Raw genomic sequence first — 19,177 nt, 5'->3', positions numbered from 1 at the left:
TCGGGCCCTTCCCCAGGTGTTGCGGAGGCGACGCCCCCCCCGTGCGCTCGCCTGGCCGCGGAGCGCCTAGCCCAGGGGCGCAGTGCTGCCGCCGCTGGTGCGCAGGGAGCTGCTGGCTGCACCGTGGAATGTGCGGTATGCGGGGGCCAGAAGCAACCATTCGGCGGGACAGGGGCGGCCGCCGCCTGCTCCTCCGGGGTCCCGCGCAGCGGGCGGCAGCCGAGCGCCCCTGCGCAGAGCAGAGCGGCCAGGGCAGGAGGCGGCGGCGTGCTGGGCAGGCCGGGCGCAGGGGCCGGGCGCAGAGCCGGCTGTGGGCTGTCTCCTGCGGCGCTGCTCTCTCTCTGGGCGGTGGTTGAGGCCGCTGGTAGGTGGGATCGGCTCTGCCGCTGCTGGGGAAGCGCCCGCTGCTGCTGCCGCCGCCGCCAGATCAATGAACTCTCTTCGGTCGCGGCGGCTGCTGCTCGTACGGTAGGCGCTGCGCGGCTGATCCCCGGAGCGGAAGGGGGAGAGAGGCGTCGTCGTGCGCGGAACTCCGGCTCGGAGGCAGCAGCCGCCGCCGCCGCCGGGGAGGGAGGGAGGCACCTCGCCCCGCACCGCAGCCGCCCCTGCGCGCAAGTTGGCACAAAACTTGCTGCCCATCCCGAGGGGAAGCTGGGGCTTAGGCGGGGCGATGATTTTCCCCAATAGCAGCAGTAACCCGGCGGGCGGCAGCAGGACTCCCTATAGGAAACAGGTAAGAGAGCAGCGCTCCCCCTCCCCGGGAGGGGGGGGGGGGGGGGGGGGGGGGGGGGGGTGAGTGGCAGGGGCTGTAACTTCCAGTCTCTTAGCGATCAGCTGCGCCCGTCCCGCTGCCTTGGACGAGAGTCCCCTCTCCGGGCTGCGTGGTGGTGACCTTGCTGAGTACCCGAAAGAGAGGCGATCTGGTGTCGGTCAGGCGACTTCAGCCGGGTGGCCTTAGCAGCGGAGAGGCGTGTGGTGTGCCGCCCAGGGAGCCCTGGCTTTGCTGGGGTTTTTTTTTTTTTTTTTTTTGGTAAGGAGTGAAGTTGCAACATGCATTGAAAATCGAAACTTCAGGCTGAATGTTTTCCTTTCTGATAAAATGACAAAAAGGACGAACGTGCTTTCAAAACAAACAAAACCCCCCATACCCTCCAAAAAACCTCGGCTGTCGCGGCTGAGCTTCACCTCCCCCCACCCCCCTCCCGCTCTCCCCGCCCCCTAGCAGTACAAGGGAAATCCTGTGACATTTTATGAGCAGACAGATAGTTTTGATAAACTTGAACCATTCACATCTATGGAACTGTTTTGAAACGGACATTTTAGCATCTTAAGTTTTGAAAACAGCTGGAATGGTTAGACCAACATCCTCTGCTGCGGTGGGGGTGGGAGAGACTAGGAAAACTGTTTCCTGTTTCTGATTTTTAGTATTGGCTTTGTCACATAGTATTTATTACAAAACAGACCAGTTTTAATTAAACCTTTGATCAAACAAACAAAAAGCATGTGCTTCAGGTTTGTCAGAAAAAGTGAGGACCCTGTGCTTGTATAGAAAAGGTTACATGGATTAGAAGTCAGTGGCAAGATGCTTGGTTGACCAAAAAAAACCCCAACCAACTCACCACCACTACACACTGTCATTTATTTTCTTGTGGGCTGGGGAGGTGGAAACACAAATCACCTTTGGAGTCTGCCCCCCCTTAGCAGTGGAAACAAATTAATTTATCATCATAATGGTGCAGGAGGCATTGTCATTCTGTCTGGAGTTGGGATGCATTAAAGATAGAAATATCAGATCACATCACATTGTAACGGAGCGTCACTTTACTGCAGGGTTTCATGGAATTACTGATTTTAATTTAAAAAAAATTAAAATTAAAATTCATGTATGTTTCTCTGGTAGGTAAGCATGTGAATGATTAGGATTATAATGATTAACCAGTGCAACGGTGTACATTAGGTTTATCTTTACTTAGAGTTTAAGTGAGCTTTCATAATTTGCTGCTCTCTTCCCCCATTTTAAAGAAACATCCTTACAATACAAATCACTTATGATGATATCTCAACAACATTCTGCAGATGACACCCAACAATGAGTCATCATTGCTTCTTGCATTTGAAGTGTGTGTCTATATGTAATAAAATATGATTATTGGGTGGTGATTTTTAAAAAATAAATAAATCCCCCAGATACAACCATAGTTCAGCTCTTGTATCGTGTGTCTGCATACTTTGTAAGGGAAGCCAATGTATTAGACACTATTTTCTTACATTACCTGAAAGGATAGTTAATTAAGTAAGGCACCTTGGGGTCTGGTGTGTTCGTTTGTTTGTTAGGGTGCAACAGGGTGTTAGCAAGGAGATAGGGAGGACAACTCTAAGGGTGAGGCCTCTTTACTGAAGGGTTGTATGTTTTGTGTAAGGATCTGAGTTAGCCTGCTGGTCTGGAGCATGCTGATAAGATGCTCTTCTTTTCACAGTGCACTCCTTAGATTCAAAGAACTAAAAGGCCTGACTGAATTAGAAAAACAAACAGACTTTTTTTTTTTCTTTTTCAGTAGTAGAGGAAGAAATGAATGCATGGGTATTATGTAGTCCTAAGACCCTGGGTACCAGAGCTTTCTTTTGTTAGTGTTTAGCCATTCTCTATTCAAACATTTCCTACATAGGGAGCTGGGGTTTGAGCCTTTTCCCATTGAAGTCTGTGCAAAACTCCTATTGATTTCATTGGGAATAAGAGTGACTTGGTGATTTCATTTTCACTTAGACTTCACCTGCATGGATGAATTAGTGTCACAGGATATGAGTCTAACCCTCCATTTGATATAAAGTAGATTTATTGATGTACAATTCAATCTAATCCATTTTCAAAAAAATTGTATTTGTATTCTAAGAGGCTGGTTTTCTTTTATGTTAAAAGGGAGTATCCAGTATATGAGCCAGAGAAGAAGTTAAAAGAATTTTTAAAATGAAAAGTAAATACTCTGGGATAGCCCATGCTGGCTTTTCAATTATAATGTGTTTATAAGTGGTAGCAGAATCGTGTAAGATGTTAATAGAATCCTGAATCTTTGATAAAATAATCTGGTTTTTTCTGTCAAAATTTCTGGTTGGTGCCAGATTGTTGCTGAAAGTTGACTGCAATCTATCAGCAAAAGGAAAGAAGTACGCTGTCAGCTTTAGTGGGAAGGAATTATAATATAATTTTGCCTCATTGTAATCCGTAGCAAAAATCCCAATGGTTTCAATGGGGCCAGGATTTCACTGATACAATCTATTTGTTGCCTAAAAGTAATGTTCATTTTACAAAGGAATCTGTGATTATAGTACTATGCTTGCTATCTGTTTCTATCTCTCTGTGTACGCAGGCTCCTAGGAGCCAGTCAGCTACTTCATTTTCAGGTCAGACAGAGGTGGGTGGTGCCTAATCTTTTCCTCTTCTATAGTGGTAGGGTGAGTAGCAAGCTCTGTTCTCTGAAGTCATCTGTATTAAATAGGATTTGCCTGCATTGCGGACAGACGAGCACGTTAAAAATGCTCTTACTGAGCTCATGTCAAAGTTTGAAGCTGCAGAAGTGAGTAGTAACTTGGCAGGTAATGCCCAGACAAAAACAGAATGCAAGTTCAAGTCTGGCTGAAGAATGTGGACAATGCATTGCCTATCCCAGTTGGTTTTATCCTTCAGTAGTTTGTCTGTCAAAACAGTTGTGATCATACCTGCTATGTGAAAGTGGCTAAATACAGTCTAATATTTTCACTCTTCTTTTAAAGGAGGATATTCTATTTACTGTGAAGAGTCTATAATAAGTGGTAATACCTCTTCACCCTCTGTTGTAGACTCTTTTAGATCTCTCTTCATTACAACCTACGTATATAGGGAGCCTGAATTTTCCCCTTTCAGTTTTGCCTACGTAAATCCAAGGTAGCAACAACGAAGTCAACATATTTACGCCCGTGTAATGCCAATGTGATGGAAAATTGGGCCTCCTCCCTTCCATCTGCTCTTTGTATCTGTAGAGCTGCTGTAGTCATTTGATTTGGGATTTTATATCACTGTGTTCAGCCCACTTTTCCTCATCTCTGATTTTTGGGGGCCAGAGCAAGTAGCTATTTAGGTTTAGGATGAAGTAACCATTGAGTCTCACCAGTAGATGCTGGATCAGTATCTGAGCTGCTGTAAGAAAGCCCAGTGATTTTTTTTTTTTAATTTATTTTTAACAGTTTTGCCTGGTAACAATGGTACTTGTTACATTTTGATGAGTGTAATGTTTATCTCACCAGTATAAGTAGATTTACATAGTTTGCTGCTTTCAAGCAGATTAACTGGGTGTAACTGCACGTGAGGAATCTAACTCTGATTCAGTGTTTGGCCTTGTTTAGAGACTGACATACAATGGTGTTGATTAATCCTTTCATGTAGCTCTGTTCACAACAATTTCTATGTCATAGACAGGGTTTTCTTGGAGTTTGAAGATAAAACTGACATTTAGAAAACATTTAAATTAAGCAAACCATTGCTAGTCTCAGGTAAAAAAATGTTTCACTTTCAGGATGATGGGTTTAAAGTATCAAGATGCTATACCTGTAATCCTGTATACCATTTGACAGCTCCGTGGGGTTTTTTTCTCCTCTTGCTTCAGTTTTCTTTTTTGTAAACGTGTATGTCAAGCGACCTCGTTAAATTTATGAGAGATCAAGGAGTATAACTGGCATGGTCAGAATTTAAAGCATGAAACTCCGTAGAAAAATCTAAGAAATAGTTCTTACACAGTACTGTTCTATGAGTGTGCATGTATGGGGGAGGGGAAGGGATTGGAGAAAGAGACCAAATACACTTTTAGTTTATAACTGTTAGTTTGCTGTATTATGATTAAATAGTTTTTTCAAATTGGTAAGACTTGTATTATTTTATTCCTTGCATTGACCTGATCAGTTGCATATGAAGTATGTTTGACATTAATGACCTTACAGACTCTCAGCTTTTCTATTAAACATCAGTGCAGAGAAATCTTACATATATTATTTTTTTGTAATGTCTTATAAAGATGTTTGTATAGCACTGAGCAAATCTGATCTCTCAAGCATAAACAATCAGTGAGTTTCTATAGGTATAATACAAACTTGAATGAAAGAAACTAAAAGGAAGCGCCCTAACCAGTCAGATACGACATTATAGATTAGAAAAAGTGATTGATTATGTTTTTCTGTATTTTGAAAAATTTGAAATTGCTGTTTAAGATTTCTTACAGGTTGCTGGATTATCCTTTTGTCTATTTGTTTGAATGCTTAATTGTTTGTTTTAAAGTATGTGTATATGTATATTATATGATTGTGTGTATATTCACAAACATATATATTTGCTTATTGGGAGAAAACAGAAGTGTATGTTTTGTCTTGAATGTCTGCTGTTTCTTTTTTTCAAACTTTCAACTCTGAAGAATGCTTGACTTAACATATTTCAGAAAGTGTAGTAAACTTTAAACCAGGATTACTCAGTGGGTGGGGGGAACCTTTTCCAGAGGCTTGACAGGGTTTATAATACATCACCACAGAACTAAAGTCAAGTAAATAAAATCCTCAGAAGGTGGTTTAAAATATGTTCTCACAGGAGTTGATGAAAATGGTAGCTGTTGCTAATATATCTGTTTTGTACTGGTGAGTGCATTTTTCACAGCTCTAAAGATTCTATTATTGGTCTAGATTTGTTTTGAGAAACAGGATAAAACAAAAGTTATAAAAGGTCATGGAGACTAGGAACTCTGTACTAGCATTCCTTCAGAGTTCACTGTCTTCAACTTCTTATGAAAGTTTTTAGTGGTCTGTAAAGCAGATGCTTTTATTTTATAACGAGAGCTGCTTAGGGGAAAATGTTATGTCTTAAAAATTTTATGCCAAATTAAATATTTTCCAAAAAATGTATCATTTTCATTCTTGGTGAACTGTTAGTCAGAAAGGATTTCTAGAAAGCCAAAATAACCACATTAAATTCTGCCTGTTCCAGCTTGTTGAAGTAGTTGTTACATACTTTGCATAAGTTTCACAGTTGCAGTACGCTGTGGTAATTATAACAGCGCCCTGCAGAAGCCACTGTATTTAGAGTTTCCTGATGCAACAGGAAAGGGAACGGATGAGTTACAAATAGAGAGGGGAGAAGAGTAGGGGGAGAGCCATGTGTTAGCTAGGCAGAGAACTTAAACTAGCACTGTTTTTAACTCAAATGTTAAAGGGCATATCTGCACACAACTTGCACACGTTTCACCAGATTGTTTCTAGTAGATTTTAGTTTAAACCAGTGTAAACTCCTGTGTGGTCACTCTTAAACCAATTTAAAAATTGGCTTCTATTGATTTAGCTTGCGCCACTAACTTAAACTAATATCAACGTAAACCAGGTTTAAATCAGTTCGTGTGTCTATACAGGAGTTTTCACTGGTTTAACTACATGGATTTAACACTACTTTACACAGAGTTGCACTGGTTTAATTAAAGTATAGGCCTGGCCTTAGCCTTGGCGTAAAGTTAATTGGTCTCAGAATGTGTTCCAAATTTAGGGAAAACTTTTGAAGGAATCAGAACTATAGTTTTAACTTGTTTGGGTGTTTAAAAATTCTAAACATGTTAAAAAGTTGGGAAGCTTTCATGGAAAGGAATGCAGAATCATAATTCACTGTATAATATTTTTGTTGATTTGAACTTATTAAAAGTGCTATTTAACAACAGAAATATAGTATAACACTAATAAAAGAGAGCAGTATTTCTTCATTTGTTTTATGTTGTGACCTGGGGAGCTGCTTCAAATATTCCACAGTTTGATGTTCTACTTACCATGGGATTATGGATGTTTAATACAAGGTAAAAAGCTTAGGGGAAAATAAAGTCAGGCATTACTTCGATGTTAAGTCTGAAATGTTAATAGAACAAATGTCAAAATTATGGTCTCCCCAGCTCTCTCTTTTTTTTTTTTTTATTGCCCACAACACGGATAGAAAGCTCAATTTTGCAAGGTGCTCTTGCTGCAGTCAATGAGAGCTGAGGGTGGTTGGTCCAATTGCAGGAGGCTTTCAGATTCTTTATGAATTCATATAGAAAGTGTGCAGTAGGGTAGATTTTTTTTTTTTTTTTTTTTAGTTCTTCTTCCAGTTAAGTCCCTGTGGGCTCTCCATTTCAGGTGCACAGGCATCTCTCTAGCCCTTGATTGGAGATTTTTCCACTAACAATGCCTCTTCGGCCTGCACATGCACCCTATGCCTCGTCATGCTGGATGCTGAGTCTGTATAGGGATGCACAGATGAACCGCATTCAGTTCCTTCTCTACTGCCTCAGCCTGAGATGAATCTCTAGCGTGCCCAACTTAAGTGTGCCTCCGCTATTTCATGTTCTTTTTATAGTTGTTTGTTTTGTTAGTATCATTAGTTGTTTTTAGTACAGATGGACGCATGTTCATTTTCATTATCTGGTGGTTCGAGTTCTGTAGTTTCTATTTAAGACTTCTCTTTTAAGAATTCTGAAAGCATGCTTCACACCTCGTCCTGATCAGATTTTGGATGGCACTTCAGATTCTTAAATCTTGGGTCGAGTGCTGTAGCTATCTTCAGAAATCTCACATTGGTACCTTCTTTGCGTTTTCTCAGATCGGCAGTGAAAGGGTTCTTAAAATGAACGTGTGCTGGGTCATCATCCAAGACTGCTATAACATGAAATATATGGCAGAATGCGAGTAAAACAGAAATGGGGACAGACAATTCTCCCCCAAGGTGTTCAGTCAAAAATTTAATTAACACATAATTTTTTTAACGAGCGTTATCAGCATGGAAGCGTGTCCCCTGGAATGGTGGCCGAAGTATGAAGGGGCATACAAATGTTTAGCAGATCTGGCATGTAAATACCTTGCAATGCCAGATACAAAAGTGCCATGCCAATGCCTGTTCTCACTTTCAGATGACACTGTAAACAGGAGCGGGCAGCATTATCTCCCAGGAATGTACATGTGCTTGTTTGTCTGAGCGATTGGCTGAACAAGAAGTAGGACTGAGTGGACTTGAGGCTCTAAAATTTTACATTGTTTTATTTTTGAATGCTGTTTTTTTTGTACATAATTCTACATTTGTAAGTTCAACTTTCATGATAAAGAGATTGCACTACAGTACTTAGGTGTATTGAAAAAATACTATTTCTGTTTTTTAACAGTACAAATACTTGTAATCAAAATAAAGTGAGCATTGTACACTTTGTAGTCTGTGTTGTAATTGAAATCAATATATTTGAAAATGTAGAAAACATCCAAAATATTTATTCTATTATTGGTTAACAGTGCGATTAATCACACGATTAATTTTTTTAATCGCTTGACAGCCTCAGTAGTTATATTTATTACGTAAGTGTTAACAGTGAGAGGATAGTTTGTTTGTTTTTTCTCCTCCTCTCTTTCTTTGGGAAGCCTTGTCTTCCTGGAGGGGCATGCCTGGCTGACCAGGTTTCACGTGCAGCCTATGCTGCCAAGAGGCTGTCCCAGTAAATGATGGCTACTCTAAGTGTGTTCATTGTTTGGAAGAGTCCCATGTCTCCCAGAAGTGGAATTTCTGCCTACCCCTCAGGTTGAAGGCAAGGAAGAACAAGGAGATTAAGCTGAGACTGTTAATGACGGAGCACTCAACCAGCGTCTGAGTCAGGTTAGGAGACTGCCCTCGTACATCTGTCTCCAGCCAAATCCAGCTCCCCATCTGTTTTGGTGCAGGCTTCCCCTGAGAAGGGGGAGATCATTGGAGGCTTCTGAGCGGGCTCCCAAAAAGAGAAGTATGTACTCTCATCTGAAGGAGCTTGCTTTGTAAAAGCCCAGGTCCCCTACGAGATCTACAACCTCTACCTCTTGGCTCAGTACCGTTGAGTCAAAGAACTCCTCCACTGATACCAATGGAGCTGGAAAGCCCCAGAGGTTGAGGGAGAGACATAGCTCTGACAGGGCTTCAGTATCCTCTATCAGGGGCAAGAAGGGTAAGCGACCCTTTCTAGTACCAGCAGACTCAATCCCTCAGTCTGCACCTACCAATTTGATACCCTCAGTACAGAGCAAGCAGTAGTGCCAGACTCCATCGCGGGGGAGGCGGGGGGCGGCTTACATCGGCACACCTGCCATTGATGGTATCATCAGCTTAAGCTACTGCATTTCTGCTACTGTGTCGGTACCAATTCCCTACTCAGTACCGTAAGAGTGTCGATACACAAGGAACCCGTCCATATCAGATGAGCCTGAATCCCTGCTCCTCGTGGGTATGAAGTCTCTCTTGGTACCAAGTCCTCAGTCTCCAGCCTGCTACTGTCCCCTGTTCTGCAAGACTCTTCATCCTTTTCTCTGGGGACTCTTCCACTGGATGAAGATGATGAAGGGGACTTCCAATCAGTCTTTTCTATTTCAGTCCAGGGTTCCCCAACATGTCCTGTCAGGAACCCATTTGTTGACAGTTACAGAAAAGATAATGACCATCATCAAGGATGGTAGAACCAACCCTGCATGCCACCTCCTCTCCTGTATGCCTCTTCCTTCCCCCCTTCACAGCCATACTGGGATCCTTCGGCTGCTTACCAACAGCAATTCTCCAGACCACTGGTACCATCTCAAAGGGAGACTAGGGTTGTTCAGTCCTCTCCTCCACAACCAGCTGCCTCAGAAAAAGCAGTTATGCCTCCACCACCTTCCATGGTCAACAGTTTTCAGCAATTGCAAGACCTCATAAAGAGGATAGCTGTCACTCTTCAAATTCTACTGGAAGAGGTCAGGGATTCACAACATGAGATGTTGGCTGTCCTACAGTCAACAACACACTTAAGGGTGGCATATCCATCAGCAAGGCAATCCTGGATCCAGGTAAAATTGTGTGGCAAACACCTGCTACTATTCTATCAGTGTGCAAAGGGGCGGATTAAAAAGTATTACATTCCCCCTAAGGACTCTGATTTCTTGTTTTCCCACCTTCTACCTAATTCTGCACTGCAGGATTGAAAATTATCAGGCGGTCATGGCCAAATTCAGTTTCACAAAGTAGAATAGATTGACGGCCTTTATTGAACACGTGGCACAGGAACAGAGGGGGCAATTCCAATCCATCATTTCAGAGGGCTAATTATTGGCCAGGACGGCTCTTCAGGCATCCGTGGATGCTGCAGACACTGCCACTAGGTCCATTTCCCTGGCAGTAGTTATGCCCAGGACACCATAGCTCCATCTCCTGGGGTTTCCATTCGACAATTGTAGCCTTTTCTCAGAGACCACTTCTCTCTCTGGAGAAACTGCTTAGAAATCACCTGAAGTGGACAACCCACAGGGACACTACTCAGAGAAGGAGAGGAGTTACTCACCTTGTGCAGTAACTGCAGTTCTTCAAGGTGTGTCTCCCTATGGGTGCTCCACAACCCACCCTCCTTCCCCTCTGCTTTGGACTGCTCTCTGTGGAGACATTCAGCTGGAGAAGGAACTGAGGGCAGTTCTCTCGCACATCCTTATATAGGTGCCTGACACAAGGAGGTGCATGTATGGGTCGAACGGGCACTGCTAGTGGAAAAATTTCTGATACAGGGCTCAAGAGTTGCATGTGCACCTGAAATGGCGCACCCATAGGGGGACACATCTTGGAAGAACTGCAGTTACTGCACAAACTGAGTAACCTCTTCTTGCTCTGGAGTCCACTCTTTCAAAGTTCCTGACCTTGTGTGATCTCAGTTCTAATGTTGCCCTTTATTAACATCATTGTTGCTTTTATAAAGATATACATTATATATAGTATATTTCAGTACTAATTTATGTTGTTTTTGAAATGCACTCATTTATCTGAAGTATTTGAGCCTGTAAGATGGGTTGGAGTGGTTTGAAGATATTCCATTCAGTCAACTATTCCCCCGCCCTTCCCCCCAAAAAAAATTGGGGTGAGAGGATGACACCTCCCATCTAGAATAACCTGGAATTATTAGCTCTACAAAGACTCTCCCCACCCCCAAAAGTTTTAAATCATTGAAATTAATGGTTCAGCGTCCAAGTTTAATCGCAGCCATAAATATATATGTATGCATTGGTGCAAGAATAAATTAGTCATAAAGCTTCGTGTGCACAGTTCAGAATCCAAGTGACTAAATTCAGTGTTCAAATACTGCCTGCCATACATACAGGAGTAGTCTCATTGATGTCCAGGGGAATACTCGTGTTAGTAAAGTAATTGGGATTTGCCCCCAAATTAGGATTATGGTTGTTTATAATAAATCTGTTCCAGTAAGAAATTGGACTGGTGACACCAGTGCCGAAGTCTGTAGTTTGCTTATTCAGTTAAGAGAGAAAGTATGTTTCTTTCAGCAGGAGTCCTATTTCTGTCTAGTAAGCAAAAGTTTTGTGTATGAAATATACTTAATTCAGTCACAAATTATTGGTCTCAATGCAGGAGTTACAGACTCTAGGATTTCACCTAGTATTATGCAGGAGGTCTAACTATGTGATCACAAAGGCGTTAAAACTTATGAACCTATATGTTTCATTAATTTCTTTTCCCCCTTGATGTCTCCTTTCCAAATATTGAACGGGCACAACACTACATAGCTTATGAAACCAATGAAATCAGAGATACTCAGACTCACAGTTTATCCTCTTATGGATCCAGCCCCTAATCTTTCAATTTCAAGGTAATATGGCTCCATAATCGTTTACTTATTTGGGATGCACTTGTAAATCATTATTAGAGTTGGTTATAAACATTAAGCATTCAACAGTTACACGGGTTGACATGTTGCAAAGATAGGTTTATTGCTATAGGAAAATGAAGTTGAGCAGTTCTTATCTGGTATTCCAGGACCAAGTTCTTTAGAGTTTACATACATGGGAAGCGACTATAATAATGTGACTACAGCTGAGTGAATAATTGTCATTTAGCATCTATCTACTCATGGAATATCTGCAAGCAGATCCCCTTTACTATATTTGACAAATACATTCTTGAATTTTCCTCTACAGTCCAGGGCCCCATCAATTATTTCCTGTCCTGTTTAGGGACAGGATTTCTAAGCAGTGCTGATGTACCAAGGAATAGAGCACCACTGGTAAAAATACCGCGAAGGCAGGCTCAGTGGCCACTTCGAGCAGTTTTGGGTTTTTTGCATGTGTTTGACAGGAGACTGGTGCCAAGGCAGGGAGGGAGAAGTAGAGATGGAGTGAAATGTCCTCCCACCCCACAACAGAACACTGTTTTAGGCAGGTGCTGAGCTCATGTGCACCAGCTGTGATGCCAGCAATAGTGCCAGTATCCTGGCCAACTGCCTGCACATGTGTTAGTACAGTGGTTGCTGTTGTGGCACTCTGTGATTATAGTGGAGCTGTATAATGACTGTATTATAGTATCAGTATTTAGCACTAATAGGACCATACCCACATCTAGCGTAAATCAGTATAGCTCCATTAACTTAAATAGAGCTACATCAGTTTACAGCAGCTGAGGCTCTTGACCCTCTACTGCTTTACGTACATTAAATAATACTTAGAAAGGTTTTCAGATCTAACTTTGTTCTTCTTCTCCTTTTGAAGTAGACCATGCTCAGCAATGGCTATGAAAATGATTGATTGTACTAACACACATCCATTCCTGCAGCATTTTGGGTGCTACTTATTGACTTAAGCATGCACTGAAGAGCAGTGTCCTGCTCTTGTTGTACGTTCATAATTTTATTTCAAATCCAGATTTCTTCATGTGAAGGATATGTTAATAATTCTGGACTAAGTGTATGCCAACACTTCAGTTTTAAGACAAGGCAGTTTCAGTTATTTTGAGCTCCAAACATCTGAACAAAGTTCCTAATAACTGAAAACCATTTTTATACTCCGATAACTAAAAAATGTCTACAAAAACAACAAGGAGTCTGGTGGCATCTTAAAGACTAACAGATTTATTTGGGCATAAGCTTTCGTTGGTAAAAACCTCACTTCAGATGTATAGAGTGAAAGTTACAGATGCAGGCTTTATATACTGACACATGGAGAGCAGGGAGTTACTTCGCAAGTGGAGGGCCAGTGTTGACAGGGCCAATTCAATCAGCAGGGCTGGCTCTAACTTTTTTGCCGCCCCGAGCAGCAAAAAAAAGCGCTGCCCCCCCCCACCGAGCGCTGCGCCGCCGAAACCCCCCCCGCCGAGCGCCGTGCCACCAAACACCCCTGGCGAACGCCGCGCCCCCCAACACCCCCCCCCCCACTGCCGAACCCCCCCCCCCCGGAAGCGCCGCGCCGCCGAACACCTCCACCCCCCGCGGAGCGCTGCACTGCTGAAGCCCCTCCCGTGCGAGCACCGCCGGAACCCCTCCCCGCCGAGCGCCGCGCCGCCGGAACCCCTCCCCGCCGAGCGACGCGCCGCCGGAACCCCCCACCGCCGAGCGACGCGCTGCCCCCCGCCACCCCAAGATTGGCCGCCCCTTACCAGGTGCCGCCCCAAGCACATGCTTGGTTGCCTGGTGCCTGGAGCCGGCCCTGTCAATCACGGTGGATTCAATCACCAGACTCCTTGTTGTTTTTGTAGATACAGACTAACACGGCTACCCCCGATACTAAAAAATGTCTGTGTTTCTTCATCGCTTTAAAAAAAATTATCTCTGGGCTCAGGCAAAAAATGAAGTTTCAGCCCCAAAGGCAAATTGTTGGGAATAAGTTAAGGCAGTGGTTCTCAACCTTTGTGGACGACTGTGCCCCTTTCAGGAGTCTGACTTGTGTTGAGTACCCCCAGTTTCACCTCACTTAAAAACTACTTGCTTACAGAATCAGACCTAAAAATACAAAAGTGTCACAGCACACACTATTACTGAAAAATTGCTTACTTTCTAATTTTAGCATATAATTATAAAATCTATCCATTGGAATATAGGTATTGTACTTGCATTTCAATGTGAGACTGAGCCTGTTTTGCCCTTGTGACCCTTGTCTGAAGCCTGAGCTCTGCCTCCTGGGGCTGAAACGTGTAACTTAGCTTCAGCTATGGCATGGGGCAGTTACCCTGCTTACCACCTCCTAATGCCAGCCCTCCATTTGCAAACCCCATAAACCCGTCCCATGACCACCCTTGAGGCTGCAAGCACTGGGTCAAGAAACACTGATCTAGATGAATTGGGTACCCCCTGGAAGACCTCCGAGTATATGTACCACCGGTTGGGACATACTGTGTTAGGGGTTTAGAATGGATGTGCCACCTCTACTATCACTATATAATTGCCATAACTTCTGATTTCAAGGATAATAGGAAGTGTAGAATAAAACACAATTGTAATATGACAGTGAGAACTTCAGAATGGAAGATGTCACTTATAAAGGAAATTATTCTGATGTTAGTTGATTCTGATAAGGGACAAGCTCATGCTAAAAATACCTCCACATATAATCATTTCTTGATGCGGATTTACAAGTACTATTTTCAAACAAATGTTTTTTAAATTCAAATTTAATCTTTTCCCTGTGTTGCAGCTTTATTTTTATACTATTTTTTTTTCCAAATAAGTCAGTGTTGCCACATGTGGTATGTTGTTATGTTCATGCCCTGTGTGCATTTTTCCCTTCCACTCATGATGATCAGCCACAGGAAAAACATTTTGGTACAATTCAGTTGTGGGTCTGTTTGGGAGACATGAATATCAAATGTATTTGCTACCTTTAAATTAGTGTATACATGTCAGTTTAAAGTCTGTTTCCTATAATGAGCTTGATTTTTAAGGTCACTAAGAATCTTTTGCACCGTTATGTCCCTATAATGGGTCTGATTCTAAGATTGCCAGGAATCCTTTGTGCCACTCTAGCTGCATAAAGGGAACATAAAGCTGGCTTAACAGGCCAGGTTGGGGTTCCCTCAGCATGCCTATGCTGGCTCTGTGCCACCCCACTTTGAAGCTGCTGGGGTAAGGTGCTCAGCTGGGGAAAGGGTGCTAAGTGATTTTCTGCTACTAGAATGGCCATTAACAGTAGGGTGAAAATTGCACTGGAGGCGTAATCAGATCTCTGCTGGCCCTAGAATTGAGGGGCCTAAAGGTGATGTAAAATCATCTTTGTTTCCCCCCTTGGGGCATGCACTAAGCACAGTTTGGCCAGACCTCAGAATGTGGCCAACTGTATTAACACTTTTTGACATTACAACAGCTCTCGTACCCGACCCAGGAACTGTTAACTCCTGAGGTTTGAAGCCTAAAGCTCCTGTCTGATCCCTCTTCCCTACAAATCCACTTTCCATCCCACAACCTTGTCAAGATCTGATTTTTTTTTTTTTTCAATACCCTTTGTCCAGGACATTGCAACAACTCCAGCTCCTTCTTCAAAACCTGCTTGGACCTAGACATAAGTCCGTTCCTATTGCACTAGTTTAAACCTATTGGGGAGCCCCACCAGCAGTTACAGGAGGGGTGTCCTCTTTGGGGCATTAGTGGAGTCCTCTGGACAACCAGTGCTTTTTCACTTATTCTAGGTGTAGAACTTGGCAAGTGTAAAACTAGACTGGGAATGTTCTTTTGCTTTGGTTCTGTTGGTAAAATATTGTTGGTTTTTATGTCTGTTTTAGATGAGTGTATCCCCCTGTGTTTTGCATTGAGTAAAAGCTGGTATGTTACATTTTATATTGGTGACTTTAGAAAGTTTGTCATTGTGCTTAATATGTTCTGCAGTCTACACTGGTGACTTGAAGATGTGAAAATTACCAAAAGGTTTTAAAAGGTTGTGCACATGCAGATTGATTGCATTTCACAGTATCCTTACCACTTCTATAACGATTTCAGTAAATCATTGATGAATGGAAATGCTGCTTCAAAACTGTGGACCCAGACCATCAATTTTATTCTTACTGATGCAGTGCAAGGGAGAGTAAGCCCCCTGACTATGCTTTGCCATAACATAGCTCATCTTTTCAGCTGGTAGTCACTAATGACTTGATTTTTCAAAAGTGCTGAGCACTCACAAATTCTGTTGAAGTCAGTTGGAGCTGTAGATGCTTAGCAGCTTTGAATATCCGACCATAAGGCTTTTTGCTGATATCAGGAGCCTAACTGCTCTGGTGGGCCACTTTAGGTAGTCATATACCAGTGTCATTGAGCTAACGAACATCAAACAAAAATAAAGCCACCTTCTGATCCACCAGCTATTGGATTTCACAGGAATTTGGGTAGGTTACCATTCTACCAGGACATGAATCAGGCTGTGAATTCAAGACTGTCATGTAGATGTGGAAATAAAGAACGCTGGTCATCTGACCTGCACATAAAAATGGTGGTACCAGCCACAAATATGGTATCTGTTTATTGGAAGTAGCACATAAGAACCATGTAGGACTTGCTGATACTTAAAGGGAAACTCTCAACATAAAGTATACACTTTAAAAAAAAATAGTGTTTAAAGTAGTTTCAGGTATTACACCTGTCCCTATATCCCCCTGCCAGTTTTGTTTTACAGTCACATTTTCCTATTTTTAAAAATGTTTTGTCTCTCCCCTGTCATTCTCACAAAGAGAAATTGGCTGGCTACACAGAGAGTTTCAGTGATTAGGTACACAAAGTGCTGCCAAATGCACAAAGCAAACAAAGTGGAAAAATGAAAAGAATACATTCCCTTATAACCTCTTTCAGTTCCAGAAATCTTGGGAGTTACGAATACCAGTGGGTATTAGACCTTTTCAGACAAAAATGTGTGGGATTTTTAATTCCTATTTTTTAAATTGACTATCCCTTTAATAGAAATTTTTCTAAGACCATTTAATTTATCATTTTCTTCACCTTTTGTAGAATATCTGTTTTCAGGAAAATGGGTTATTACGCAGTGTAACCTAAAGTATCCCCTTCCCCCGTCCCGAATCCAGGAGTTTGAATGCAGAAGGGGTTATTGTAACATCATACAAGTGATCACCATAACTTCAGTAGAGGATTGAGCAGCTATGATAGATAGATCTCAAAAAAGCAAAGATGTTGCCCTCATGCACATATTCCTTATTAAAAAGGGAAAGCAACCCAGGGAAGCACACTCTTCCTGTTCCTCATTGCTATCTAGCCAGATTTCCCTAGACATTAGGGAATTGCACTTCTAAATCATATTCTCTCCTTTGAAACTATGGAGATAAGTTCTCTTGTCTCTCCCACCTCTAGGCTTAAACAGAATTCACTTTGGCTGTCCTTCTGAGGTATACTAAACAATGTGTTTTGTTCAGTGAAAGCACTTTTGTAAGACCTTGTCTGCACTAGAGCAAATTCCTTGTATAGAACTGCTAGCTTGATTTGCACCTGTGCAACTTACCTCTGCATACGCTGCAGGCCATTGTTTACACTGATGCCATACATCTATACCAAGGGTTTGCATTGGTGCAGCTACCCCAGTGCCAAAAGCCCCCCTACAGACCAGCACGCGGCCCGTCAGGGTAATCCATTGGCAGGCCGCGAGACAGTTGGTTTACACTGACCATCCACAGGCATGGCCACCCGCAGCTCCCAGTGGCCGCAGTTTGCCGTTCCCAGCCAATAGGAGCTGCGGGAATCAGTGCGGGCTGCAGGGACATGCTGGCCACCGCTTCCTGCAGTTCCCATTGGCCAGGAACAGCAAACTGGGGCCACTGGGAGCTGCGGGCAGCCGTGCCTGCGGACGGTCAACGTAAACAAACTGTCTCTCGGCCCGCCAGCGGATTACCCTGATAGGCCGCAGTTTGCACACCACTGTTATAGACAATGAGTACTTTTTTTTTTTTTTTTTTTTTTTTAAGAGCATCAAAGGCCAATTTTCAAAAGTAACTTAGATGCTTACACTCCTAAGTCCCATTGTCTTGCAATAAGACTTAGGTTCCAAGTGCCTGAGTCAATTTTGAAAAATGGGACTTAGGTTTCTAAGTCACTTAGGAATTTTTGAAAATTTTACCGATGGCCTTATTTACACTGCATACAGTCACAATGAAATCGAGAAATCAGTAGGTAAGTCAAAGCGGAACTTATTCCTCAGTCTTTTGTATTAGAAGCTAACTCACATGTTGTTGCTGTCTTGCACATTTTTATCAATTTTAATTCACTTCTGAAGCTTAACTAGCCTTTTCCAAGCCATAGGTATTGTACATTACTGATATTTGCAAAAAGCACCAGGGCCATGTTTTCAGCTGGTATAAATCAGCACCAGTGTAGTAAATGGCACTAAGCTGATTTGCACCAAATGAGAATCTGGTCCTTAAGTAGGAAGCTTCAGGGCATTCTGCGAGGTCAGTTCCACATCCCTAACTCTCCACCCGCCCTCCCCCCACTCCAAAATGGAAACCAGCAAATGTTGCATGGTGTTACAATAATATTCAGCGGCTTATATTCCATTTGTCTCTCTTCAATTTGTGTCTCTTCTTATGGAGGAAATTTACTTTCCTGGATGCTATGTTCTCCTTCACATGGAGAACTGCAAACTCAATATCACTAAAGTTCAGCCTGACCTACAGCAAAAATGACCCTTTTTTGATGGGAGCAAGCTGTATACCTTATCTTCCTTGCATTTTAAAATATTTACCAGGACAGTACATTTAGTACAGTTGTACTCTTACTGCCATACCTGGGGTTTATTCTCTATTGCCTGTCATTTACATGTGTGAAAAACAGACGTAAAACTGATTTGACAGTATTGTATACCTATTTTGTGCTCACTTTGTACAGATGTAAATGACTACACAAGATGCAAGATAATGGAGAATCATATCTATGAAGTGTATTTAAACTACACCGCTAGTATTTTTTTTTTTTTTTTAATCTTAACAACCTTAAACAAATGTGGTTTGGTTTTTAAATTGTTAGAGAAAAGTTTAGCAATTTAAGTTCTTTAATCCATCCTTAAAGAGCTGCTGATTGTTTATGGAAAACATTCTTGAAACAGCCCCATGTAGTTCTGTATACTTATAACAATTTGGAAAGGAGATGCATAGAAGGATCAGGAATATGCAGTATCAGCATATAGCTTTCAAATATGGCTGGCTGGTCTCTTCTGATGATATCAGACATACACCTGCTCCCAATGATGCACAGCTGGGGCCTGGTCCCTCAAATGCCTGCACCCCATTATATGAGATGGATGAATGGGGCAACATTGATTGCAGGAGTATATGGTATGGAAAAGGGTGGTAAGCGTGAAGGGGCTGAAGGAGAAAATAGTGACACATTTGAAGTTCCATCCCTTTCCGTTGAAGGCC

The 19,177-nt window shown here is 42.5% G+C and overlaps 1 protein-coding gene across 3 annotated transcripts in view; it reads left to right on the top strand.

Moving 5' to 3' along the window:
* Positions 1–19,177, top strand: part of RBMS1 (RNA binding motif single stranded interacting protein 1) — a 190,388-nt gene that overhangs the window by 63,559 nt on the left and 107,652 nt on the right. The window contains exon 1 of one of the 3 annotated variants that reach the window (XM_024203216.3): positions 6–733. The exons of the other annotated variants lie outside the window; for them this stretch is intronic. Coding sequence (XP_024058984.1) covers positions 671–733 — 63 coding nt within the window. The 5' untranslated portion in view covers positions 6–670. Of the gene's footprint in view, positions 1–5; positions 734–19,177 lie in introns of those variants that run through there. 3 annotated transcript variants of the gene reach the window in all.

Source organism: Terrapene carolina, unplaced genomic scaffold (genome assembly GCF_002925995.2).
Source record: "Terrapene carolina triunguis isolate 2854851 unplaced genomic scaffold, T_m_triunguis-2.0 Scaffold62, whole genome shotgun sequence".
NCBI classification, from domain to species: domain Eukaryota; kingdom Metazoa; phylum Chordata; order Testudines; family Emydidae; genus Terrapene; species Terrapene triunguis.
Note: the sequence above shows the minus strand (reverse complement) of the source record. Positions and strands in the feature narration are given on the sequence as shown.